Here is a 26398-nt window from a genome sequence, read left to right as displayed (position 1 = left end):
GGCCCCTGCTCGGGCCGCCCCCGGGGTGCCCGTCCCCTCGCTCGGTGCATAGAGACGGGTCCGGTCCCGGCGCTTTGCTCCCCCCCGGTGCTCTCCCGGGCGCCGCAGAGCCGAGAGGGCTGGAAAGGCCGGGGCTGGGAGGCCGCTAACGCGACCTGAGCACGCGGTTCTGCCCGACAGACTTCCCGCATGTCGCGACATGAGGGCATGGTGGCGATATGGCCGTGAATGTGTCGTGCTCGCTGCGGGGGGCGGGCGGGAAAAGCGGTGCGGAGTGCGGAGCGAAGAGAGGAGTACCATGTGTCCCCCCCGCCCCGGTCCCTCGGCGTGCCGGTCCCCGGTGTGCCCGGGCCGGGGGCGGGCGGGCAGCGGCCCAGTACCGGCGTCTTCGCGGGGAGCGGAGGAGAGAGGCTGTGATTCCTGCCCCAACCCCAGAATCGGGAAGAAAAAGCCTTTCCTTTCAGCAGAGACTCATGCATCAAACTTCAATTTTCCGGACGATTGAATTAGTGATTTTTTTTCTCCTGAACTAAAATACACTTAAGTCTTTGGGATTAATTACCACGTTCTGGTCCCTCAGACTGTAGTATTAGTTATCGTTGCCATATTCGACATCAGCCCTGACACCTCATAAAATAAGGAACTGAATTTCACTGACTCAACCTGCTTTAGCCCTGTTGGATAATTCAGGAGGGGGCTTTATTCTCCGTCTGGGAGCCCTGTGTGAAGTGAACAAGATCAAATATGGATCTCCTCCACCCCCCCCTCAGAAGAAAAAAAAAAAAAAGCATTATAAAAAAAACCCACAAACCCCAAAGAGTAGCATTTCCAAGCAGACAACACCCCCCACCGCCCCCTCCCCTCCCGCTTTCCTCCCACATCCAAACGAAATCCAAGGCAGTGTCACGTTTGGGGATGAAAGATGGAGATGGGGGGGTGGTCGCCGGCTCCTGCGTTTGAGAAACGGTGTTTCTGCCGGGAGGGAACGGCGTGGGCCGGGGTGGGGGCTGGGAGGAGACGCCCCCCCCCCCCCCCCCGGCCAGGGGCGCAGCTACCGCGCTGCAGCTTGCCCGCACCCACCCGTGCCCACCGCCCACGCCCGCCCAGACGGGGGTGATCCGGGGCACCGCAGCCCCCGACGGGGCGGGCGGCGGGAGAACCGTCGGGCCTCCCACCCGCTCTCGCAAACCCCCCCGCAAGCTCCCGCACACTCTTTTCCCAAACTGCGGGTTTTCACCTCCCCGGGCCAGGACCTGTGGGGTTTTCGCAGCCCTCGTTGCCTGGGTTTACGTTTTTCTTTTTCCTATTGGGAATCCCGCCTTCCCCGCTTGAATTCGGACCCTGATCCGTTTGGGAAAGGCCGGTCTCTCCCCCTGCCCTGTGCTCACCTCCCCACCGTGGGGATGGCGGGGACCCCGTCCCCGGGGCACGGGGCACCGGTGCGGGGGCGAGGAGCTCCGAAACGCTCCGGGTTTGCCCGGGAATGGGAAAACGGGACCGGCTCTGCTCCCACTGTGAATCCACGCAGGGAGAAGGCCAGGCAAGGGGGACGCTGCCCCGGGTGTCCCCGGCCAGCAAGTCCCGGGGGTCTCGTCCCAGCTCCCCGCCTTCCCCGGAGCGGAGCGGCCGGCGGCGGCCGGGGCGGCGGGGCAGGTCCCCCGCCCGCAGGGCCGGCTGGTTTAGGGGGATGGGGATAATTTGGGGGTCCGGGGCGTGCAGGAGGGGTTCCGTGGTGGCCCTGGCCGCCGCCCGAAGCTCGGCCCCCGCAGCAGCGCTCCGAGCCAGCTGGGAAAGGCTGCGGCTGGGTCAGCCCCAAAGGGCACGATTCAGCGCTGTCACCGCGTCCCTACTTGCGCTGCGGGATAAAAAAAACAGAGAGAGAGAGAGAAAAGAAATTAAAAATAAGGGTGAAGAAAAAAAAAAAAGCCAATTCCGGATTGTATCTAAAATTCGAGGGAGAGCAAACCCCGAGCAATAAATCTACCCAGCTAGGTAATCCCAGGAAACGGCGCGTTTCAAAATGCATGACAAATGAGGGGCACAAGCCGGCGCTTCATTTTTAAGCTAAAAAAAAAAAATAAGAAGAAGCTTTTGTTTTTCAAGATGCAAATTAAATAACCAAAATCTCAGCTATTTGGAAGCGGGGGCGAGCCAAATTAACACGCTGCAAATCTTCGAGAGGAGTCTTTATTTACTAACCCGCCCCAGCCACGTGTGGTAAACTTCCGCGGGTGCAAGGCGGCCCGGCATCTCTTCTCTTTGCACACAGAAGTCAATAGATCAGAAATCCAAATTAACTCCCAGCCTGTTTTCCATACACCCAGCCACCCTCTTTTATTTTTTTTTTTTTTTTATTTCTTGGTTATATTGAATTGTAGTGTTTGCAGCCTCATTAAATCCATTCCAAGACAAAAGAATAAAAGACTGGGGGGAGGGAGGGGACAGGAGAGGAGGGGGAAGAGAGGGAATGGGGGGGTGACACACACAGATAAAGAAAACAAATAAAGCCCTTTAACTAGATCTTCACATAAATGTCACAGTTTCTCAGCATTTACGATTTGCCTGTTTAGCATAAAAACACTTAAGGACAAGATTGAAGGCTTTCCGAGAGATCTGGACAGAAGTCAAAGCTATCACTCCGAGGTAAAAAAACCCAAAACAACAACGCAAAAAAAATCGAAAGAAAAAAACAAACAAAAAAACGAGGGGATGGCGGGGTGGGGGCGGGAGGTGGCGGAAAACAAGTGCTCTTCCAAATAATACTAAAGAAAAGTGGATTTCATTGTAATTCATAGGCTTGTTCCAAATACCAAGAGAGAAAGAGAGAAGAATAGAAGCGCACAGATGCCCCGACGAAGGGAGAACAGTTCTGCTCCCATTGTTGTGGAGTTAAACAGTGGAAGGGAGGGTTAACCTAATCCATCAAATTGTCTGGAAATTGTGAAGAAAATTCAAAAACCATATGGTCTCCAAGCGCTCGCCTTCTCTCTGCTGCGGAGGGGCACGCTTGTTTCAGCATGGCGAACCGCAGGAGGCTGTATATGCTCCATTGTCGCTTGTCACTTCAGAGAAGAGGGCTCATTTGTCCCCAGTTTTCATGCTTTACGCTAAAAATTACAACCCCATCCATTCTCAAAGAGGAGAAAGATTTATTTAGCCTCGGAGAAACTGGACCAAAAAAAAAAAAAAATCCAACCCACAACCCTACCCTGTCTTATCTGGACACTTTTCCGCCGAGCTCTGCCACTGTACACCAGATTTGTCTTTCTCACATAAATTTTGCAAAGAATAGGGAGAAACACACGTTGCTCGACTCCAAAGGCAGGTCACGCTGCCAAGAGAAAACACATTCACCAGAGCCTTAATTTTGGAGGAAAAAAAAAAAAAAGAGGGGAAAAAAAAAGAAATTAAAAAAAAAAAAAGGAAAGGGAGGAAATTAAGCATTTTCCATCCTCGTGTCCCCGCAGCAGCGCTTTTGCCCAGAAGCGGGAGGTTTGGCGGAGGGCAGCTCCCCCCGCTCACACGCACCGATCTTTTTGTCCAAATCGGTGATAACTCCTTCCCCTTCGCTCGGGTTTGGTTTTAATTTCCTTTATATTTTTTTTCCCCCTTCCCTTTCCTCTCTAATTTCGGGCTGGAAAAGCCTGGCTGGGGGCGGGAGCGGAGGTGCGGGCGGGGGGTGCCGGTAGCCCCGCTCGTCCCGCCGCCGCCGCGCATCCCCCGCGCCGGGGAGCGCTCCCGCACCTCCCGCCTTACCGCTCCGCCGGCTTCTCCCTCTGCTAAACCTCTACGTGGCACTAACCTTAACCAAAAATAAAATAAAAATTAAAGTAATAAACTTCTCGCCCGTGTGCCCCTTCCCCGTCATTTTCTCACAGGTACTTCGCTTAAAGTAACTTTAAATGCAAACGGGATGGGAGAATCCCGGGTGGGGGGGAAAGTCTGTCGCAACCTCGGACCAGCGGAGCGTTCTCTCGTTCACAAAGAAGGACGTTAAAAGTATATTAAAATGGTAAAGATTTTATTGTATCGGAAAAAAGAGCTATCTGTACAATTCTAAGAGACAGTAAATAAAGCGACATTGTCCCTATCGGAACTTAAATAGCAGGCCTTTTAAAATTTGTACAATTCAAACAAAAACAGTTCTTAAATCTGTACATTTTCTTTTAATTTATAGCGTAATATTTAAATGTATTGATCTTGGGATTTGTCCTTTTTTATTTTCGTAGCATGCAAAAATTCTAAAAAGAGTAAAAAATAATTCTAGGATTTTTTTTTCATTTTCGTTTTTTTTTTTTGTTACCACCTTCATATCAAAAATACGAAAGGCAGCTTTTTAATAAAAGCACAACAATAGCTGAAAATGGTAAAAATAGCTTTTAATTGGTAAAATGAGGCAGAAATTGCATTGGAGACAAATCTCTATGCTCTAGGAAAAAAAGAAAGTATATATTTTTCAACTTGCATTATAACCCATCCCCAAGTTCCCAAGATTGCGAAAGGAAAAAAATATTTTTAAAAGGAAAAAAAAAAAATTTACTTCGTGCACATCTGAAACATGCAAGGAAAGGAAAGTGGCTATTTTTTGCTGTTGCCGTTCTAAGTCTAACTTAAATCTCCTCTAAAGCGGTTCGTTTCGGAAGTCTTTGAAAACAACTGCCTACCCCAAACATCTGTTGGAAGCCGAGTTTATTCCAAGCTTACGCGTCTCCCTTCTAGACAAAATAATCGTCATTGATAGCTATTAAAAAAAAAAATAATAATCAAAACCTCAAAAAGAAGGGGGAAGGAAAAAAAAATCCAATATATACGTTTAAATATTTATACAGAAGCCGTCCGTAATTGCACCATTCCGAAGATGTGACAGGCGGAGGGATATCGACTCTACCCTAAATTAATTTGTGTTTGTGTGTGTGTGTATGTGGTGGGTTTCTATTGCTTATTGCTCCGACCGAGGGGGAGCAGCCGGGGCCGGGATGGGGGGGCCGGGGGTGCCAATTTGGAGCTGTCGGGGTGGGGTGGGGGGGAGTGGGACGGGGCGGGGGGGTGGTGGTGCAAAGGTTGCGGGGGGGGGGGGAGGCCCGCCGGCCGCCCCTCAGTCATCCACGTCGATCTCCACGTCCTCCTCCTCCTCTTCCTCCTCCTCCTCGCTGTCCCGGCGGCTGCGGGGCCGCTCCGTGGGGGGCGAGGCGGGGCGGGGGGGCGGCGGGGCGGCGGTGGGGGGCGGCGGCGGGGAACCGGAGCGCGCCTTGCCCCTTCCCTCGGCGCTGGGCTCCAGCTCGGCCAAGGCCACGATGTCCACGGCGGGGTTGGGGCCCAGCTTTTTGGCCGATTCCACGTCGGCCTTCATCTCCTCCAGGTCTCGCTTGAGCTTGGCGCGGCGGTTCTGGAACCAGGTGATGACCTGGGCGTTGGTGAGCCCCAGCTGCTGGGCGATCTGGTCCCGGTCCGCCGGGGACAGGTATTTTTGGTAGAGGAACCGCTTCTCCAGCTCGTAGATCTGATGGTTGGTGAAGGCCGTCCGCGACTTTCGACGCTTCTTCGGCGTTTGCCGCTGCCCGAAGATCGTCATCCCGTCCCTGCCTGCCGACGAGCCGCCAGATTGTCGCCGCTTTTCCCCATGTGTGTCCCCCCTCCCCCGCCACAACCCTCCCCAAACCCCCACCCAGACCCCACGCCCCTACCCCGCCGGTATCGGGGGGGAGCGGGGCAAAGCCGCCGCACCCGGAGGGCCGCCGAGTACCGGGGACCCCCCATCCCACCCCGTGAGACACCCTGGGAGATTGTGGGGGGCGTGGGAGGAAGAGGGGGGGGGAGGAAAACCAGGCCGTGGGGAGGAGCGGGGCACCCACCCGCGGGGGGTCCCACTCCGCGAGGTGTTTACCTTCGGCCGCCTGCAGCACGCTGACTTCCAGCCCCTTGAAGGTCTTGCTGGCCAGCTCTTCCAGGGCGCAGAGGGGCGAGGTTTGGGAGAGCAGCGCCCGGCCGGAGAGGGGCAGCCCGGCCGGGGGGTGCTTCTCGGCGGCGGAGAGGAGGTGGGCCGTTCCGCAGAGGGTGTAACTCCTCCGCACCGAGGGCTTGTTGAGGATGTCCTCGATGCTGAAGGGAGTGAGGGGCTTGTTGGAGTTGGCCGGCGGTGGGAGGTGATCCAAGGGGCTCCGCCGCCGTTCTTCCCCCGAGGAGGGCTTGGGTTCTTCTTTGGAAGTCATGGTGGGACCGGGCCGCGCGGGGCTGCCTTCCCCACCCGCGACGGGGATGCGCTGCCGCGGGGAGAAGCCCCCGGAGGGACGGCGGGGTGAGGGCGGCGGAGACAGCGAGCAAAAGTTGAAGCCCACCTCCAACTCCGGCGGAGGAGCCCCGGGTCCTCCCGGGGAGAGCCACGTCGGGCGGCGGGCAGGGCGGCGGGCTGCGGCCGGGAGCGGAGCTGCCGTCGGTCCCTCGCCGAGAGGTGGTCCTGCCGCACCTCCTGTCCCAGGGTTTTGGGTCGGGGATGTTTTTTTTTTTTCCCCTCTCTCTCTCTCTCGCTCCTCACTCTCCGCTCGCTCTCTCACTCTTCTCTCTTCCTCTTCCCAGCTGCTATTTTAAGAAACACCCCAAATCGCAGCACTTTCCCTGCCCTCCCCCCCCAAAAAAAGGGAATGCCCCCCCCCAAATAATTAAAAATAAAAAGGAAAAAGAAAAAAATAAAAATTAAAAAGCAGACTTCGGAGAAGGGGAGAGCAGCCCTCGCACCGAGACCTCGGACCAGGGGGAAAGAGGCGAGAAGAGACGGGGTAATTGACTATTGCTAACAAGTTATTGTTGATTGGGAGGTAATCAATTATCTTCAATGACACTTTTCGCCCTCTCTCTCTCTCTCTCTCTCTCTCGCTCGCTCGCTCTCTCTCTCTCTGTCCAATGCAGGCTTTTGCAAGTTCGGAGACCCATTAATTAGGAGGCGGTATGGAGGTGGAGCCCAGTTGAATTATAATGCTGAATGCACTTGTCATATTCTGGCCCTGCTATTTGTTTGGACATATATATTTTTAAATTACATTACAAACCAGCCTTTATTGCATCAGGATAATACAGTATAGTGAAAAATAACAATAAGCGAAAACAAAACAAAACGAAAAATATCCGGCGGTATCTTTTTTTTTTTTCCCCGATTTTTTTTTTTAAATACTATTTCTCCCTCCTGTTAATTCCGGCTACTAGTTTATTTAAAATGTCTCTCTTCGGCTCTACCCAGAGTCGTTTGTTTTTTAATGAGGGGAAGAAGGGGAGAGCCTGGTTCCAGGTAAGGCAGACCTTTCCTTTCCAATAAAATCCGAAGGTTTCCGACGAATTTGTCGTGCTCCTCTTTCCCAGCGCCCTGTTCCGGAGCGGGCTGAGGGAGTCGGGGCGGGAGCATCTCGGCGGCGGGGCAGCGGCCCCCCGGGAGGATGCCGGTGCCGGGGGGTGCCCGCGGAGGGGCTGGGGGGCGTGGGCCGGGATCGCTCCCGGGATGTCGGCGGCTTCTTCGGCTCCGTTGTCGCCGGGGGTGGCGGGTGCTCCCGACCGGGGGCAGCGCGGGGGGAAGGAGCAGGCAGCGGCCGGGCTCCGCCGCCCAGCAAAGCGCCGGGGAGGGCCGGTTTCCAGCCCGAGGCCTTTTGCTGCGAGCCTGCGGGCAGCTCTGGAGGCGGCGGGGGGGGGAGTGGGGCAGCGGCGGCGGGGCTCGCTGCGCACCCCACCCTCGGGGCAAACCCGGCGCGGCCGTCCGTGGGGGCCAGAACCGCTCCTTATTATTTTTACGCGGGCCCCCAGCTCCGCAGGGCCGGAGACAAAGCCCGAAGCTGGGGGGGGTGAACTGCTTGGCCCCCACCCTGCGTGGGGGCAACATCCCCCACGTTCCCCGCGGGGCGGCCGGGACGCGGCCCCCAGGCCGGGGCTGTCCGGGGCGGGCGGCGGGGCAGGAGGGGAGCCCGGGGCCGGGTCTGGCCGTAACTTTCCCTCCTCACCTTGACGGGCAGGAGGAGGGCGGTTGGCAGCTCCCAGGCCGCTAGGTACCAAACAAGCACAAAAGAAGCAAATGGCTCCTCTCCTTAAAGCGCCCTCTTCCCATTTTTTATAGCTCTCTGGGAGTCTCTTTATGCAGTGACCTATTTTTAAAGGCCTATATTGGGTTATTCATCATATCAAATACTGCGAGGAGCTGGGGGGGAGCCGGTCGGGGGGGAGCGAATTACACTGATTCTAAATCGCCCGGCTTCTTTGCTTTGCTAGGTGGATTATTTGCTTCGCTTTGCTTGGGTTTTATGAAGTGATTTAAACATATTTTAACCAATTAGAGACTTTCCTCCTCTCCCTTGTGTCCCGTCGCATTATTTTCCAGCGTGGCGTTTTATGTCAGGATCCGGGTTTTATTGAGAACTCAGCCGGGGATGCTGGTGTTATAATTACAGAAATAAGATTAAAAAAAAAAAAAGAAAAGGAAAGGAAAAAAAAGGAAGAAAAAAAAAGAAAAGAAAAAGGGGGGAAAGAAAAGAAAGAAAAATAGTCTCGTTCCTGGGTGAGAGTTCGGGCGGGCTGGCGGGCGTTTGGGATGCGCGGAGCCGCCGCCGGCTCCAGGCTGCAGCCCGGCCCTCCTTCCCCGCGGAGCGGAGCGCAGCCCCGGGGCGCAACTTGCGCCCCCACCCCGAGCGCAGCCCGCTCCGCTCAGGGCAGGGGCGAAACTGCGCCAGACACAGCCAAGCCCCGCAAACCGTTCCAGATCCCCTGCTCTCCCTCCAGCCCGCATCTCCCCTTCCCTGCCTGCGCGGGGGGACAGGGCTTTTAAATGCACCCTGCTTTTTTGGGGCTCACTAGTAGGGGCAGAGGCCGGGAGGGCGAGCAGCAGCCTGGGGACAAGCTGCCCGGCACAGAGAGACCCATTTTCGTTTGCCTCGACAGCTGCCTGCCAGGGAAGACACGGGTTCATGCTTTGCATGAGTAGCTCAGCCCGGTGGCTCCAGGCCTGCCGCCTGCTCTTGTCCCCAGCGTCCCCCCCAAATAGAGCCTCATTGAGAAAGTGGGTGGCTGAGAGGGAAGGGGGCAATTCCCGCGCCCCCTCCCCGAGCGCTCTGTGGCTGTCCCGGCTGCTCGGTCCGACCGACCCCTCTCCGCTGTGCTCCCGGCTGCGCGGTGGCGCCTTTGGAGGGGCTGGTTTTGTTTCCCCTGCGCTCACTTTGCCTTTGCAACCGCTGTAACTCGCTCCCGGCAAACGACTCCCTCTCTGCCCTCCGGGGGCGGCCAAAATTCAGAGGAGGGGCAGCCTAGGTTGCCCCCTCCCCGGCTTAGGGGAAGAGCTCAGCATCCCCCCTCCGCACCCTTCGAAATTTAATTATTTTATTTTTTTTTCTTCTTTTTTGGCAGCGCGCTTGGCACCCAGCCCCCAATTAGGGACCCTCGGTGCCCCGCGGCAGGTCCCATCGCATCTCTCCGTCTTCAGAGGGCCCCGGGGAGCAATGGGGCCCCGGGGACCGCCCGGGGCCTGATCCGGCCGCCGCCACGGAACTTCGCATCCCGTCGGGCTCTTCTCCCGCCCGTCCCGCTGCGGGTCGTGTCTCCCAGCTTTGGGGTCGTTTGGGGAAAAATACCCTCATCTGAAGAGCTTCAAACACACCCCCCCCCGCCCCGCCACACACACACTCTTCCCTCTCCCGCCAGCTCCAGCCCCTCTGAGGGGGGACGAGACACTTATCCCCTCCTGGTACTGGCAGGAAAAGTTTGGGTCCGTCCCCCGGCCGAGAGGCAGGGAGGGGAGCAGGGGTGGAGGGAACGGCGGCCCCTCGCTGTACCCTGGGATGTATGAGGGGGTCCCCCGGAGCCGTCGAGGAAGTGTCGCTCCGGGTCCCTGCCTTTCACCGGGGAAGAAAAGCGAGTAAAAGAGCGGCCTCTCATCCTCCACGGAGCAGAAAACTACCGCTGAACCGCAAACTACTCGGGGGGGAGGGCGGGCAAAAAAGTCCCTCTGGCTACGAGTAGCATCGTTGGAGGCGTCTCCCCTGGCCGCCCCCAGAGCCGTATTTCGGGGTGTCGGCGTGGCTGCCCTCCCCCGGGGAGCCGTCCCGGGCACGGGAGGCAGCGGCAGGGCGCTGCCGAGGCTGCCCGGCTTTGGCTGTGGGCGGCCCACTTTTGTCCAGGAAAATGTCACAGGAATATAATTAAAGCAGGCGGCATAAATCATTCAAGTGTTGATCACCAAAGTAACTGCGTACAAATGACACCTCCTTTCCCGGCATAGCTGAGCCGTGCATGGCTCCCAGTTATGTCTGCCTAGTTTAAGTGGTCTAAACACGTTACCGCTCCCTGTTAGCAGCGCGGAGAGGAGCAAACTCCGTGCCCTCTAGCTGACAGCGAGCGCCGGGTCCTGGCACAGCATCCCGCACGGGGCCGAGGTGGCCAGCCGGGAACCTAGGAAATAACTGTTAGTTTTGTCTTTAAGCACCCCCAAAGTTTGGGGCTGCGAGTGCCGAGAGAGCCCCGGTGGGACCCGCCGTGGAACCCGGAGGAGGGAGAGCCGCGGCGGGGTCCGAGGTCCCTGGTCCCAGCCCTCTCTTGCAAAACTGCCAGTAAAACGTACCCACAGGTGTCCCCTGTCCCCGCCGCCGCCGGGCACTGCTTGTCGTTGCTCCCTTTGGAAAACAATCGCCCCGAGCTGGGCGCCCGCTGGCTCCCGGGTCTGCTGGGGAGGGGGCGTCGGGGAGCCGGGGGGCACAGAGGGGCTGGGGACAAACTCCCCGTCCGACCCCAGCTCTGGAGGTCGTTTTACAGCTATCGCCCGCTTCTTCCTCCCCTCTCAACCAGCTCCCTGCGGGGGAAAAAACTTCGCTGCACCAAAAATAAATCTGACCCAAGTGCCCGCACCCGGCCGGGGAGCCGGGGCCAGGGGCAGCGCGCCCGGCCCGGACGGAGCTCACCCTCCCCGCGAAGCCCCGGCCGGGCTCTCCCCGGCAGAGAAAAACGGAGAAGTTGCCGCTCCCTCGGGGGACTCTGGCAGAGGTGCGGGACGGAGCAGGGACGAAATCTGCGCCCCCCAGAAACCGGTCCAGAAGCGGGGGAGCGGCGAGCAGCCTCCTCCGGGCGGGCAGGCAGCGCAGTGCCCAGCTCTCCGTCTTTCCGCGGGGTTTTTTCGTTTGCAAACGAACTCCGGGGCAGAGCCAGTGGCGCTGGGGCCTGAGGAGCTGCAGGGTCTGGGCACCCCCTGCCCACCCCCGGGGCCGATTTGTTTTCCCTCTAAAAGGACCCCCCTCGGACCGCCTCCCGCCGCCCTGTCGCAGGGCCAGGAGAGGGAGATGAGCCTAAATTTGAGCTAGCCCCTGGGCCGGTGTAAGCGGGGATGCTTTCGGAAAGCGTGCAAAGAAAATGGGGGAGCCGGACCCCCCTCAAGCCGGTGTAAGGTAGAAATTAAAAGTAACTCCCGGGGCGGATCGACTCCTCCGGCCGCCCCATCGCCTTGCGTGGGACTGCGAGTAGCATTTCCCACGGCGGGGGAGGTCGGCGGGGGTGCTCCCATCCCAAATGTCGGGGGCCAGCATGTCCTCTCTCCTCTTATCGTGGCTGTGGATCCTCCCGACCCCCCAATCCTGCCGGTTTTTTGGGGTTCCGCCGGAGTTTGAGGGGGCTGAAGAGCCGGTCTGTACTGCTGGCTCTGCAGCCAGACCCCCGGTTTCCACCCGGGGACAGGGTCCTCCTGCAGCCGCCGCGGCGCTTCTCACGAGGGAAAAGCGAATACGAGCATCTGAACGTATTTTTATTCTTTTAAACTAGTTTGAATTTCTAGTCCAAGAAATCCAGTTGGACGCAAGCTCCCCGGGAAGAAAGCCGGGACGTGCCCGTCCCAGCTCCAGGCAAGAAGAGAACTTGATTTTTATTCTTTTATTAAAAAAAAAATAATTAAATACTTCGATAAATGCAATCTGCAGGACCCCTCTGGAGGGCAGGGAAGTGGGACGGAGCCTGCCAGGGACATTTCAGGCCTCCCAGCCGTGCCAGGCTCTGCCGGCGGCAGAGATTTATCAGCTCTCGGGTCTTCCCTGCTCCGTCCCAGTCCCGGGAGAGGCAAGGCCGGGCCTCGGGGCAAGCGGGGAGGACCCACCGGACGGGATCAGCGCAGCCCCGACCCAGTTCAGACCCTTTCTGTCCCCTGGGTCACTCTCTTTTTGGACGGGGCACAGACACAGCCTTCTCTCCAACCCCCTTCGGCTCCAGGGAAGAGCTTGGAGGGGGGGAGACCGGGGCTCCGCGGCTGCGGAGCTCGCCCTGAGACCGCGGGGATGGGCGCAGGGGAGGCAGGGGAAGGCAGCGCCCGGCCCGCGCAGCTGCGCCCGGAGGCGGCTGGAAATAACGCGCAGCCGTGGGTTTCACTGTCACCTCCGGGCTGGGGGTGTCGAGCCCCAGGGTGATGCCCACCTTGGCCCAGGGGCTCCCTTGCTCCCCCCGGGAGAGGAGAGGCAGGAGGGGCTGCCCGCAGGATGCCCCCCCGCCCAAAAACTTGGCTCTGGACTCAGGGCCCGACAAAACTTTGTTGGATGTGGAGGGGGGGGCGACACAGCCACCCAGCGCTGTGACAGCCGAGCCGTGCTGGCTCCTCCGAGACCTGTAATATCTCCGCTGCTGCCGGCACGCGTGAATAATTCACCAGGCTGCCAAATGCAAGTAACGTTTGTGGCAGCTATGAAGGAGTCGGGGAGGCGAGGGCTCATTTTTGGGGAGCAGGAGGAGGTGTGGGGAATCAATTGAAACTTAATAAAGGGAGTGGGGGGGAGAATGGCGGAAATAAGCCAGGCAACTTCTTCTAATAACAACTTGGTGTTAATAATTCAGGAGCAGTCATTGGATTATAGCGCAATATCCGAAGTACGCATTGCCGGCACAGTGCGGGTGGATAATGTAATCGGAGCTCATTTCGCCTTCCAATAAATTACAGCAGCAAAAGTTTCCTGTTAAAGCAGTTATTTGTATTTCTTTTTTGAAGGTGATCCCCCTCCCTCCTCCCCTTCCAGCAACTGCAATAAGAAAATTAATTAAAAACTAATATTTCCACCCCTTGCAAAAGCAGCACCGAGATGCGAAGCCAGAGTTTGGCTGTGATATCTTCCAACTTTGAGCGCCATGAGGCTGCCCCTCCCCACCTCTCACTTCTTTCTTTCAGTGCTCCTGTTTTTCTATCCCTCCTTTTTCGCATCCTACTCTTTCTGACCTCGTGGGACCTCTCTCCAAGCTCAGACAAGTGCTGCTGCAAAGAAAAAATGTCCCTAAACCCCATCCCTTCACGTTTGGCTTGCTGTGTTTGTTCCCCTTGTCGCTCTCAGGTCCTGTTATGAAGGGATAACAGCTAGAGGCAGAGTCAAACAGCAGTTCACTTGTCTTTGAACTCACATGTGAGGTGAGTTTGCAAGACCCTCATTCTTTTCCTTCCAAACTGCAGTACCATTTACTAGGAGACCCACCCCCCCCAGACCTAGCCAGGCTATTCCAGCTTTCCTCTTCTCTATTCCCCTGCTTCTATCGCCAAAGGCAGGGCTATACCCTTGCACTTCTGTGGCCTCCATCCATGGCCGGGGCTCACCACCCGGTTCTCAAGGCTCTCCCACCATTGCTTATGGACTCAGGGCCCCACTGCACTGCTGTCCTGTGCCAAGCTGCTCTCTGTGTCCTGCTTGGGGCCCGTCCCAGACCTGCCTCGAAAAGTGATCTTTTCCCAACAGCTTGGTCATGGCCAGCAGACACCTCTGATGGGACGCTTTACACCTCTGTTTATTTTATTCTGCATTCCGCTCCGGGAACCTTAGACACATTCCTTGGACAGGCTTGGATCAGGCATGACTCTTTCTATGGGTACTTTTAGCATCCTGTAATGGTGGCTGGCATTTCCCATCCTGCGTAATAGCTGCTGTCAGCTTACAGCATTTCTGTACCGATCGCTGTCGGATCAGGCTGTCTCCCTGTCTCCAGTGCTGCATGCCAGTACAACGGAGACAGAGAGAGAAGAGCTTCCTGCAGGAGGCTGGGGTTAAAAAAAAAAATCTCTCTCCTGTTAGGCATTTCCCTAATTCCTGCTCTTTGGGAAATGATTCAGACCCTGAACTCTGAGGTTTAATATTGATACAAAAATGCCTCATCTTTAGTGATTCCATCTCTGAGCGTCCTGAGGCCTGGTCCATTTCCCTTCTCTGTTTTGTTTGGTTCATGACATCTTGTGGCACCAAATTCCCACGTCCTCCTGACTAGCACCCAGGGCTCTTTTCCAGCTGATGTATGATCACTTGTGATGGTGGAACTTTACTGCCTAGGCTTTTTGTCTGGGCACTGAGTAAAGCATGTGTAGTGAACAGCCACAAGACTTCTCCTGTTTTTCTGCTTGAAATCTCCTCAGGGCCTATTTAGTTCTACTGCTTTTTACAGGTGTGGAAAGCAGGTCTTTGCTAATGCCAAATATGCAGCAACACATGGGTCTGGGTTCGGCTTGTATAGGGCAAAACCAGTCAGGTTCCCCACATCTGCTATCGTTAGTGTTACAACTTAATGAGGATCTACCAGTGTTCCTCAGTAAGAGCTAAGGATGGGGGGGTGAGCAAGATGCATAAAGGGTGTTATTATAACCACAAACAGCAGAAATAACTCAGTCTGGGGTATGCAAAGGGGCCGGCTGGTACGGGCGTCCCTCACCCTCGGGAGAGGCTGCGGCTGGTTTGAAAGGCCTGTGGCGAACGTGGCTTGAAGTCTTGCGAGGCCGGGTATGGAAAAATAAGGCTCGATGCCCAGGCCCCGAAGGGGTCCCTGGCTGGGGGGGGCGGCGGAGGCGCCGGCGGGGCAGCAGCCGCTAGAGGGAGGGCGCCGAACGCGCAGGGAGCGGGGGCGGACGGACGGACGGACACACACCGGGGCTCACCGCCGCTTCGCAGATGGGAAAGCAGCCGTGGAGGGGCTACTTCGGTCTATCCCAAACCACGGGTCGACTTTCCCGGAGCAGCCCCTCTCCTGCACTTTAAATACTGTGATTTTTTGCTTGGAAAGCTGTGTACCCGTTCCTGCTGCTTCTTTCAGTCTTAGCAAAGAAATGTGTGTTGGAAGTCTCCTGTGCTCTGCAAACCTATTGCCAAACTCCAGATGGTCCCTTATTGTAGGTAGAGAGTGTCCGTGAGCCTTGGAGTAGATGAACTCGAGGACAGGGTAGAAAAGTGATTTCAGTTTCCTAAGGTTAAACACTTGTCGACTGATAATGCAAGGTAAGTTACAGGACCTATGATTTTTGGGGGTGTATACAGATCCTTAAATGTTGACCTCATTGCATATGGGGGTTACAGTGTAAGGAGGAGTGAAGTCCAGCAGCGGAAGAAAGAGCGCCTGTGGACCCCACGGCGATGGAGCAGTGGCAGTGCTGTGGGTGCAGCAGGACCACTCTTCTCTTTGCCCTTTTGGCCCGTGTGCCTGTGTAACCTGCAGCCCCACAGGCTCAACTGGGCACGTCGTGCTGCAAGAACACGACCTTTTGCTCTGAAGATGGTAAGAGCTTTGTGCTGGCAGCAGAACAACATACCCAGTACAAATAGAATCATTCTGACAATAAATCACCGTCCATAATAAGAAGACATTGTTAATAATAAGTCATCCAGGGGCCTCTAGAGATCAGCATACAACTTACTGTAAAAATAGATAGGAAACATGGTGTGATCATTACGAGCAAGATAACAAATAAAAGAGCAAATGACTTTCATAGGCATTTAGCTCTTCTTTCCTTCCCCCAGCTTCTAGCCAGTTCTGTTATCAGTTTGTTATCAGGACGGCTATGATTTAAGTTTGATCACAAACCCAGATTGCATTTCGCAGATGCAGAGCCCTGGGTTGAGAGCACCTGTGGGCTGGCCAGATAGCTACCTGCAAAGGAGCTGCCTGGCAAAAATCCCTCCTCCTTTTTTTTTCCCCCCTCTGCTCACAGTGTGATCCCTTAGTGATCCCGATGTCTCCAAAGGTCCTGGATATGGGCAAGTGCTCCCTGGTTATGATATACAGGAGCCGGCTGAGGCCTTGCCCATAGATGTCGTCTCTTTCCGTACCTCTTCAGTTGGCAGGATTTGTTGCCCGGCTCCCATGGCTTTGTTTCGGCTCAGCTGACAGGGTGACTGGACTTCAGAAACTGGAGAATAGCGAGGGGCAAGCACATAGCAAAATCCAAGCTTTTAAACAAATGAATGTTCACATCGAGAACTCTCCGGACCCAGGAATATTTTCACGCATAAACTGGCTGGCATGAAAAGACTTGCGAAAATTTCTCCGCGCACAGAAGATCTGCGAATTTGACACATTTGTTTAAGGACAAATTTGCAAGTCCGACAGCTCTGAAAAAGATCTGCTTGGGATATCAGTGCTCCTTTCTTGCAGCAGAGGGGAAAGAGGTTAGGGCTGTTCAAATCTTTCTCGGTTTCTCCCCTTGTTTGCGTTTGCCAGGCAAACAATAGCAGATGTTATATAGTCAGTTCAGTTCGCTACTAGTCCCATTATGTTCTATTTATGTTTCACTTTATTGGCTTTTTTTTTTATTTTCCTATTATTGTTTCACTCTGGGGGAGGCAGAGGATATAATATATTCATCTTTATTATACAAAATCTGTGTGAAGCATTTAATAAAATGCTGTTTCCACACAGCTAGGAATATTACTGTTAGCTATTCTTAAGTTAATGCTCCTATTAAAAAATGTTTGATGGCTGCAGTGACTGGAACTTGTGTGGACAAAAAGCACACACACCACTAAATAAGGCACTCATGGCAATTCAGAGATTTCCCGACGCCTCGTGGAAAACTTCTGTTTAGCCAGATTTCTGCTTACTTAGCATATTTCCAGCATTGTCGTTCCCTGGTTTTATTATTAGTTTTATTCGAATGGAAAATAAGTTTTGCTTTTTCTCCCCCAAACTTTCCCCTGCTATTGGAGGGGTCAAATCTGACCCCCATCCCCAGGTCTCTGTCCCAGGAGGGAGTTTTGGCAGAGGTAGGTGTGAAGGTGATGGGGGCGGGACACTGATGGGAATGCAGTCACGGTTGCTTTCTGAACCAGGACTAGCTTTTGTCAAGCCCATGATGCTCTCCTGCCCCCAAACTGCTGATGCAGTCCCAGAAATGCCTGCAAGAGGTAAGCCAGGCTTGTTCTGCTTTACAGGCCGGCGGATGGAGGCAGAAAGTCTATACTTACCCATGGAGATGGAGCAGGGCAGCATCTGAGACCTACAAGTGATGGCACCTGGCTGTGCCAGGAATGGGAGTGGTTCTCCATGGACCAGGAGCACAGGAGATCGTGCTGCTTCGGGGATAATGCAAAACAGCCATGAAAAGTCAATGTTATTGCATCAGGTGAGAGGAGATGAGCGATGGAAAAGTACCTATTCCTGAGGAACAAAAAGCTATTTTCAGATGAAGGTCTTTCCCTAATCGATAACTTTCCATGGAAGGTGCAGACATCCACACCCAAGACAACACTCACTTAGGGAGCGTCAGATCTGGTTTTAGACCCGGAGCTCAGTCAAACACACAGCTTAACACCACGCTTCTCCCTGGCACAGGGAGGATTTTGACAAGCAGATGAACCCTCTCAGAATCAGGGGCTTTATCCCTGCCCGTCTCCTTTGAAGAAGTTCAGCGATGTGAGCACTACGCGTTTGCAGGAGCTGCTAACGGCAATCAGCCCGGCCCTGATCTATACTGTCACCATATACAAGAGGCTGAGGAAGGCCATATAGGGTCTATTGAAGGTCTGTCTAGCCCCGTATTCTGGCTTCACCGCTGCCTGGTGGTGGATGTCCTGAGAGAGCAAAAGACCCAATTATATAGTACATTATTATCACTATAGTATTACATTATATTATTATAATACAAACGTTAGGAAGTATATGGCACGCTTCCCTGGGATACTTTCCCAGCCCCTGGTTCAGAGAGTCCTGAGCCAGAAGTGATACCTTTGTGTTTTATAGCCGCAGATAGATTGTTCTTCCACGAACGTGTCTAACCACTTGTTCAACCCATATAATCTTTCGGCATCCATGATATCACGGCGCAATGAGTTTCACGGCTAATCTACAAGCTATGCAGATAAGAGCTTCCTTTCATTTGTTATGAATCTGCCACCTGATAACTCCACGTCCGCTCGCACTTGTTCAGGAAGAGGCGACACACAGCTAATCCCGGCTCACCCACTCCTCAGCCTGTCTGACAGCACAGACGTCCATAGTCCTTGGTAAAGCCTGTCAGCCTGGAAACACAGAGCTGACTGTGGGCGAGGTGAATCTCCTATCCTTCAGGACTGAGCAGCTGATGGAGAAGACCAAGGAAAACCAAGATGTGCCTCAGAGAGAGAATGACATTCATGGTGTGGCGGGCAGTGGGGAGGTCTGTGGTGTCCTTGGTTGGACAAACACCTGGGGATGATGTTGGGCCACCAGGATGAATTGGAGGAAGACGCCTGGCTGATGCATGGGATTGGCTGATGTATGAAGGAAGATCACTGTGAAAGTGAAGGGTTGGCTACTGGGGCTGCAGGGGTGAAGCAGAAACAGTGTGGCACGGAGCTCATCCCAGTCGGCCAAAATCTCCATAGTGTCCTGAAGAGTCTGGGCAAAGCAGACCAGGAGCTTGAGGCTCACACATACTCTCTTGGGATGGACCTAAACTGGGCATCAGTGCATTGAACGAAGGTGGAGAGCATCCACTGGCAGCACCCAAGGCAGCGCTGCCAGGACGAGAGACTGTCCTCACCCTGGCCCCATCGTGTGCTGCAACGCTCTGGGTTTGCTCCTTTTCCCACCCAGGTTTTGGTGCCTTTGTGTACCCCACCTTCCCAGGGCCGGGAGGGCTTTGCAGATGTAAAATGAAACATCCAAGGAATTTGGATGCAGATGAAACATCCAAGGGACTTTTGGGCCCTGCTATGAAATTGTAATGCCTTGGGAATGATAAGGGTTATAGCAGAAGTGTAAGGACAAGTGTCCTCAGCCTCCACAAGGCTTTTCTTGGTCTCTCTAGATATGTCACCCTGTGTGTTGGATAGGGAGAGGAGCTAGAGGAGGGAGGACATGCCTGCTGTCAGAGCAGTCATTTCATGACAGTGCATTCTCCAGAACAAGAGCGCCTGCGAGAGAGAGAGAGCTTGGTAAGCTCCAGGAAGTGGAAATGTGTTACAAAAGCACCATAAACATCTGCTGAGCGGTACCCGGGAACGTGACTATAAGAGAGAACGCAGAGGTGCAGGGGGGAGCGAGGACAGGTCTTTGAAACGGGTTAAAACCCCCAGCACTGTGGGGGTGATGTGAAAGGCTCGATGGCACCATGGGGGGACACCAGCCCTGCCAGGCTGGGAAGGAAGCCCCAGGAGACACTTCCTGAGGCTTTTGCAATGTGATAGGAGTGAGGAAAGAGACAGACTTGCTTGAAATACTTCATTTTAATTGCAGAAGGCTGCCTGTCGTCTCCCTGCCGCCTCGCTGGGATGCATTTCTGTCTCAGTTATACGCATGCAACTTTTGGACTGGTGAATGGTGCCAGTGACGGGCAGGGACCAAAATGTCCTTGATGCAGACATCTCCCCCTAAACAATCCTCTAGGACTTAAGCCCTAGGAGCTGCCTGTTGCCCTGCTGGGCAGACTCCCTGGGTCATCCAGTATCATTGCTTCACTGTATTTTTCCAAGTTTTTAATGCTTCACTCAAAACCTTGGGGGCAGTTCAGCTTGCACGTGTGGGTTTTCTCACCTGAGTTTTGTGGTGACAGAGGTACCCTTGAAGATGAGCAGATGTTATGGACAAACTGCCCAGGGCAAGGGACAAAGATAAACCACACTTTTTTTTTTTTCCATTGGTTTAAGCATTCTCTCATGATTTTGAACCTGCTTCCCAGGTTTTTTGGCTGCTTGGTGTTGACAGCACTGAAATGGAGCATGGGTTTCCTGCCAGGACCCATAATTCTAGTGATTTTCCAAAATCCCTCGGTCTCCAGAAGCCATTAAACAGAATCGTTTTCTTTCCTGCGACCTCCCATTGCAGTTCCCGATCCGATGATCTGCACTGCTGTAACGCGCAGCCCCCACGGCTGCATCCAAAGGCGCACCTCCCGAACCCTGGGTGTCTGCTGAGCACCTCCCAAACGAACCACGGGCTCAGCTGTCGGCTGCCTCCAACCGTATCTGCTCCCACGGTGCTTCAGCCTTGCAGGTTCACTAGCAGGAGGTGAGGGGTACAGGGAAATTTTACCTCTGTTGGTCTGTCTATCCTCCTCTCTCAATACCAACCTACATTAAGAAAAAAGGACAAAGCTGTGTTTCTAATGATCCTTGCTGTTGAAGGGGGAACTATTTAGGGAGCAAATCTGGGTGCCCCGAAGGCAGAAATGCCCATATGGTTTGGGGAGATGCTCGGGGAAGGTGTGATGCAGATATTTCACAATGTGGACCTGGAAGGGACAGCAGAACCCGCCTGCTTATCCAGCCCTTCACTCCATAAGATAAACCAGTCCTCTTGGGGTTTGTGGGAAATACAGCACCTTACCCAGTAAGCAAGCAATGATCTGCCATTGCTTTAGGTGTTGAGGAGCCTGAGAAACAGCGAGGTGATTGTGCTTGTTTCCCTCTGGTCTTCGTTTATCTGTTATGTTAAAAACCCCTCCTGGCTGTAATCTCCCAGCTCAGTTTCCCATAACCACCACTGGATGATCTTTCTCCACCACCCACCTCCTTAGAGCCCAGACCTTAAAGTGCACCCCTGAATTAGCCCGACTCAGACACTCTAAGCTTCCTACACTGGTCTCCCAGTGTGGGCTGTGCTGGGAGGAGGCCATCTCTCCATCACAGGGCTTTTCCTTCCCCCAGACCCTCAGCCGTGGTGCCCTGGGCCCCGCAAGGAGCAGAGACAGCTGGAGTTTGCAGACTCATGTGCCCCATCCCCACTGGTACCTGAGCTCAGAGGAGGGATGTTGCCCTGGCTGTGGAGAGCAGGAGTGGTGGCAGTGGGGGACAGTCCCCATCCCACACAGAAACAGCACTGCGGGGTGTGGAGGCAGGTGAGGGGATCGGGCAGAGCATCGCGAGCAGGCAGAGCATCGCAGGCAGCCCCTTCCCCGGGCACCACCGCATGCGAACAGCCTTCTCCCCCTCCCCACAGAACTTCTCTCCCCTCCCCAGCGACCCCCTTTCCCTTCCCCTCCCCGTGCCAGCGCGCAGGAGCAGCCAGTTGGTGGGAGGCTGAGCCCCGGCTGCTCGCCGTCTCTCCCACCATTTGCTCCGGGGAAGGCCCATGGCGCCATGCTCTGCTGTCTGCCTCGATGTCTTTTTAATCCCGTTTCCCTGGTTTCGCATGGCAGCGGCCCACGTTTGCCTGTGCAAAGCCTTCCTCTGGATTGTTGGCAGCCGTGCTTCCAAACCCAGCTTGCCGTTTTCCCCAGAGTGGCGGGATTGATTGGCTCCAGCCGGAATGGGCATGGCTCTCCGCTGCTTGGACCGAAATGCAACCATCTGTTACACCTCTAGTTAAAAGTACATAAAGTTGAGCATTTGTGTGTAGACAATACCACCCCTGATACGCTTTCCACCGCACATCCCTCTCACACTTTGGCAGGATCTTGCACCGCGATGGGCCCAGTACAGGCAAAACCGGCACTTTAGCTCTGCTGGAACCAAGCAGCGCGGAGATGGTGGGGGCGTAAATCAGCCTTTCCTTCTTTCGCTGCAGCCGGTTGCTGTCAATTTTGTAGCGTGCCATGCCCCAGGCTTACGCCTGGCCGGGGCTGGTCCTGCTACCCCTTCCCCACCGGGCTGAAGCCCTCCCTGCGCTGGCGGCCGGGCTGCCTCGTGCCTGCTGTGCCACTGATGCCAGTGGAAATGGCAGTGCATCGCTGCGTCGCAGTCAGACGTTCCCATCGAGCGAAGGCACTGAGGATAAAAAGGCAGCAGAGAGGTGGGAAGACGGGACCAGCATGCAAGAGAGGCTGGGGGGTGGGAGCGTGGAGGCGAGCGTGGCAGATGCATCGCCCGCATAGCCCTGCACCTGCAAAAGCCTGGACCACACACCTGCCCTGCTCACTGGCCCGTGCTGCCAGCCTGGCCTCGCACTGCCCATCCGCCATCTGAATGACCCCACGGAGTGGTGCCATAAGGGAAAAGCAGGGGAGTGGGGTGGGAACGTGGCTGAGTAGTCGCCTCGTCCCTGAAAGCGTTGAGCACAGCAAGACCCTGCCGTGGCTATAAGAAGATTTCCATGGGCAAACGAACTCTGGCTTCTCCAGTATTGCTTCCAGTTCCCTCCCTTTCCCAGCTTTGTGACTTCCCTTCCCTGAAAGCTTCAGACAGACGCTGCTGGGGGAGGCAGCCGTTTGCCATGCTGCACCCCAGCAGCAGCTGCTTTTCATCTGCCCGTCCTGCCTCCACCTCCTTGCTGTGGCTTTCCACGTCCACCACCAAGTCCGCGCTCAGAGACCCCTAAAAGCATCTGGCAGCCTCCTACTGGGTCCCTGAATGGGCACAGCCTCCAACCTGCATTGGGTGGACGTGGGTGGGCAGGGAGAGCTTCAGTGCCTGTATGTTGGGGGAAAGCCTGAGTGTGCAGCAACAGCCATGGTTATTGCTCATCCTGAGGCACCAGATATCCCAGCCCAAACCAGGGCCTGTTCTCTCCAAGGAGGCTGCAGACTGCACGTGCAAGGCAGAGAGGCAGAGGAGAAATAGAGGCACAGGGGTGAGAAGTGACCCTGTCAAGGCCAGTGAACGGATCAGACACAAGGAAAGGAATTACTTTCCTCCAGCCCATTTATATCACTGTATAAACGTACCATTTGCTGAGCTGTTTACCTTCCCCACGCCACATGGCTGAAATGTTTGAATGGGGCAGCTCCTTTTGGAAAGACTTAGGACAGAGAGAACCCAAATTCCTTAGCCTGCCAAGGCTCAAAAGTGGGGGGCAGCATGTGACAAGGACCCTCAAAGTGCAGCAGCATCCCCCAATCACTGTCAGTAACTCTCCCTGAAAACTCTGATCTCCTGGTGCTTTCACTGGAGCCATAGCTCAGATGAAGCGAGAAGAACATCACCTTTGTGACGTTAGAATGAGTGATGTCCCCAGGAGCTGATGGATATTGGGTAGCTAAGCCTTATCCCAGGTCCCTTCTGGATTACAGAGGGACAGGCGGTGACGTATCACTTGTCCCTGACCTCGTTCATCTTTGTGGAGCAGTGGAGGTGGTGGGAGAAGGGAAAGGCTAAATGCACATCCCGGGAGCCAGGGTGGCTCTGAAAGCTGAGAGGAGAGCTGGGGGCTGGGGGAGAAGGAGAGACATCCGAGCTCAGCGCAGGGACAGCAGATGGATTGGAAGGAGTGTAACCTTGTGGCAATGCATGCTCCGGTCCCCGCAGCTGGCATTAAGGGTCAATTATTTTCAGTGTAACAACTCATTTCTAACTGGAAAGAGAGCGACCTGCTGACACCGATAGGGCCTGCTGATGTCCATCTCCCCACCGTGGGAGAGGACAACTGCACAAGCCTTGAGCTTTGTTTGTCCTTGATCACAGATCACTGTGCCCGGATTCCCTTCCGGACCCTCTGGTGTGCTGGATTCGGTACACGTAGACCTGCCCAGGAGGTGCTCGAGCACACTGAGCTTTGAGGGGCCAGCAGCGTGGTGCAGATGGGTGGGCACATTTTTGGCACCCACCCCCTTCAAGAGCTCTAGGAAGCGGCACCTCCCTCTTTCAAACCGTCCACATTGGACAGGCTCAGGCTCTGTGTCGGGGGTCAGAGCCCAGGACAGGTAGAGCCAGCCTGGATGGAGAGGGCTGGGGCAGGACCCTGGTATGATGGGGACTGGATCCCGCCCTGGCCTCCAGCCCCGGGTCTCTCTCACCTGTAAGAGAGTGCACACCAAGGCTCTGCTTCTTTTGGAAAAGAAACTCTTTAAGGCCAGAGGGCTTCCCCATCACGAGGTGCAGTCTGGCGAGGCAGCAGGGCGTGCACCAGGCCTGCTGAGAGGCAGCAAGGCAAGGTCTGGGTGCTGTCCTTGCTGCGGGGCACCGGTCACCCATCTGCAGAAGGCCACTACTGTGCATGATGCCCTGGTATGAGTCGCTCTTGCGTGCCAGCAGCGCTTGATTCAAATCCAACAGGCACCCCCAGAGGGATGGACTCTTGATCTTAGACATGCAGGCAGCATCAAAGTAACTGTCTCAGGAAAAGCGTCTCCCTTCTGCAAGCTTAACAATTCCCTGGCTGCAGGACCACCCTCCAAGGGCTGTGATGGAGGACAGCCCTGGCACCCTGACTCTGCCCGTGCCACAGCTCGGGGCATCGGGGCATCAGGGCACAGCCAGTACCATGGCCGGTTGTCACCTTGCTGTGTTCCCCTACCCCTGCTCCCAGCAGCCGGCTGAGCTCAGGAGCTCTGTGCTCCTCGGGAAGGGGTCCAGCCTGCTGAGATGACTTAAACCCCTCCAGCTTGTGCCATCCACGTCTGGCTGTAAGTGACACCCCCCACCGTGCCAGGTCCTTGACCTGGGAGGAATTGCTTTTGCTGGCAGAGCATTCTGCGCTGCACTGGCCACCCGACCACGGGGGCAACCTGCTGCAGAGGGAGCCCATGGCATGACCCAGTGCCAGGCAAGAGGACCTCCTTTGATCATCCCTCTCTGGTGAGGCCACATGATACTTGTGAGGTCTACACGATACCTGTGACATCCACACGATCCACTTGCCCCACAGTGTGAGGTTATGGGCACTTTTGGAGTAGGATGCTGGAGCAGAGCCTTCCCCCACCCCAGGCTGGCTGCTTCCAGTGTGCTGTGTGGTCCCGGCTGGGTCCCCTGTGCTAAGAGCCATGCTTACCAGCACATGCCACCATGACGGAGTGGGTGAATGTGGTAGTGGTTTAGATGAACATCCTAACCCACAGCAGGGCTGTTCTGGGAGTCTATTGGCCACCCAGGATGGTAGGGAGAAGATCCATGGAGGGGAAAAGGGGACAATAACAAAAGGAGAGGAAGACCCCAAAAAAGGCACGGGGGGAAATAACCAGAGCAGGTGGCAAAGGGAGAGAAGCAGGGGGAAGAGGACGAAAGGAAAGATCAAGGTCCTACTGTCAGTCAGCCCTTCAAAGGCCGGGTGTAAAAGGATCTCAAAAGGAGCGGAGGAGGCAACAGGTCATGCCAGCCCACAGCCCGGACAAAGGAGATGATGACAAGCAGCTATTTTAGCTGATGGCCTGCAGCCATCTTGCCCGGGGCAGTGCACTCATGGAGTCTCCGAAGCTAAGCAAAATTCAGCCTCGGATTGGGAGTTGGGTGGGAAAGCCAAGGCAGCAGGATGAAGGGTTGGTCCCTGAGTGCCACCATAAATTAGCACCGTGCCCAGACATGGGGCTACGGGGCACTGCCCCCTCTGAGGGGGGTCACCTTTCAAACAAGGTGTTTGGTGCAGCTTTGTTGCTGGATACTTCTCTGGCTGTTTTTGCAAGGATGAGAACACGAGCTGCAGCGTCCTGTCCCTGTGCGTCCATGTCCCAGCCTCCTCAGTGATCCCAGCAGGCACCAGGGAGGATTATCCAGGAGCTGGGGTACACAGGGACCCTCTGCTCACCCACCAATGAACGGGGCATATGTTAGACTGCTGATTTCTGAAGGGTCCCCTTTCCCCTTCGGTAAAACAGAAAATGAATCAGGACCACGGTTCTGCTGAGACACAGAACTTACACCTGCTCACAGGGTGCCTTGGGAACCAGTACAGAGAAAAGATGCTTTTCAACATATTTGAATTTTCTTTCTTTTTGTATTTTTTGTGGCGTAGCAAGGGGTGTGTGGGAAACAGGCATGCTGGGAGCTGCTGGAGTGCCTTGCTGTGCTGCACAGCAGGGAGCTGTTGGGAAAAACAACCAGCAAATACTCGAGTATCTCTTCTGATATCTCTGGCTGTTGTCTTTGAGGGACCACGGGAAGATGGTACATCTGTTACAAGGATGCAGGACTCAATCCACAAAGCACCTGCTTTACTTAAAGCATAAGCATAAACTCCTTGAAAGCCAAAGAGATTTAAACACATGCTTGGAGTGAAGCCTGGCTGTCAGCATGCTTGTTGAATCAGGATGGAGTCCGTTACATAAACAGCAAAACTGGTTTGCAAACATGGCTGCTTTAAATTCATCACCCAAATCCACCTGTAGGCGCCTTTCTGGATATCCCGGTAGCCAGGGCGGTGCTGCTGGGTCATGGGAAGGTGCCATTTATAGAAGCCAGACCCTAAGCTGTGCCAGGCAGACGTGGAGCAAACCCAAGAATCTCACACATTATTTGAATTGAGTCATCATTGACAGGGACAAAAAAAATCCCACCCAAATCTCCTAAATCCACCAAGCTTTAAAATGCCAGGAGGAAACGGCCAA

At 55.0% G+C, this 26398-nt stretch overlaps 1 protein-coding gene across 1 annotated transcript; it reads right to left on the bottom strand.

Annotated features, from left to right (window-relative positions):
- Window positions 1–4000: 4000 nt before the first annotated feature.
- On the bottom strand, window positions 4001–6901 carry LBX1 (ladybird homeobox 1). Its single transcript, XM_074592520.1, has 2 exons — window positions 5885–6901; window positions 4001–5583 (listed from the first exon to the last, which is right to left on the bottom strand). The coding sequence occupies exons 1-2, from the start codon at window positions 6207–6209 to the stop codon at window positions 5096–5098; spliced, it is 813 nt and encodes a 270-aa protein (XP_074448621.1). The 5' UTR covers window positions 6210–6901; the 3' UTR covers window positions 4001–5095.
- Between the last annotated feature and the right edge of the window lie 19497 nt (window positions 6902–26398).

This window comes from Larus michahellis, chromosome 6 (assembly GCF_964199755.1).
Source record: "Larus michahellis chromosome 6, bLarMic1.1, whole genome shotgun sequence".
NCBI classification, from domain to species: domain Eukaryota; kingdom Metazoa; phylum Chordata; class Aves; order Charadriiformes; family Laridae; genus Larus; species Larus michahellis.
This window is presented reverse-complemented; position numbering and strand designations above follow the sequence as displayed.

What these genes read in the sequence shown, in the direction of transcription:
- LBX1 (XM_074592520.1), bottom strand. Translation starts at nt 6,209, where the DNA reads ATGACTTCCAAAGAAGAACCCAAGCCCTCCTCGGGGGAAGAACGGCGG. An exon ending in CGTGCTGCAGGCGGCCGAAG is followed by an intron (nt 5,584 to 5,884) that starts GTAAACACCTCG and finishes GCTCGTCGGCAG; the next exon opens with GCAGGGACGGGATGACGATC.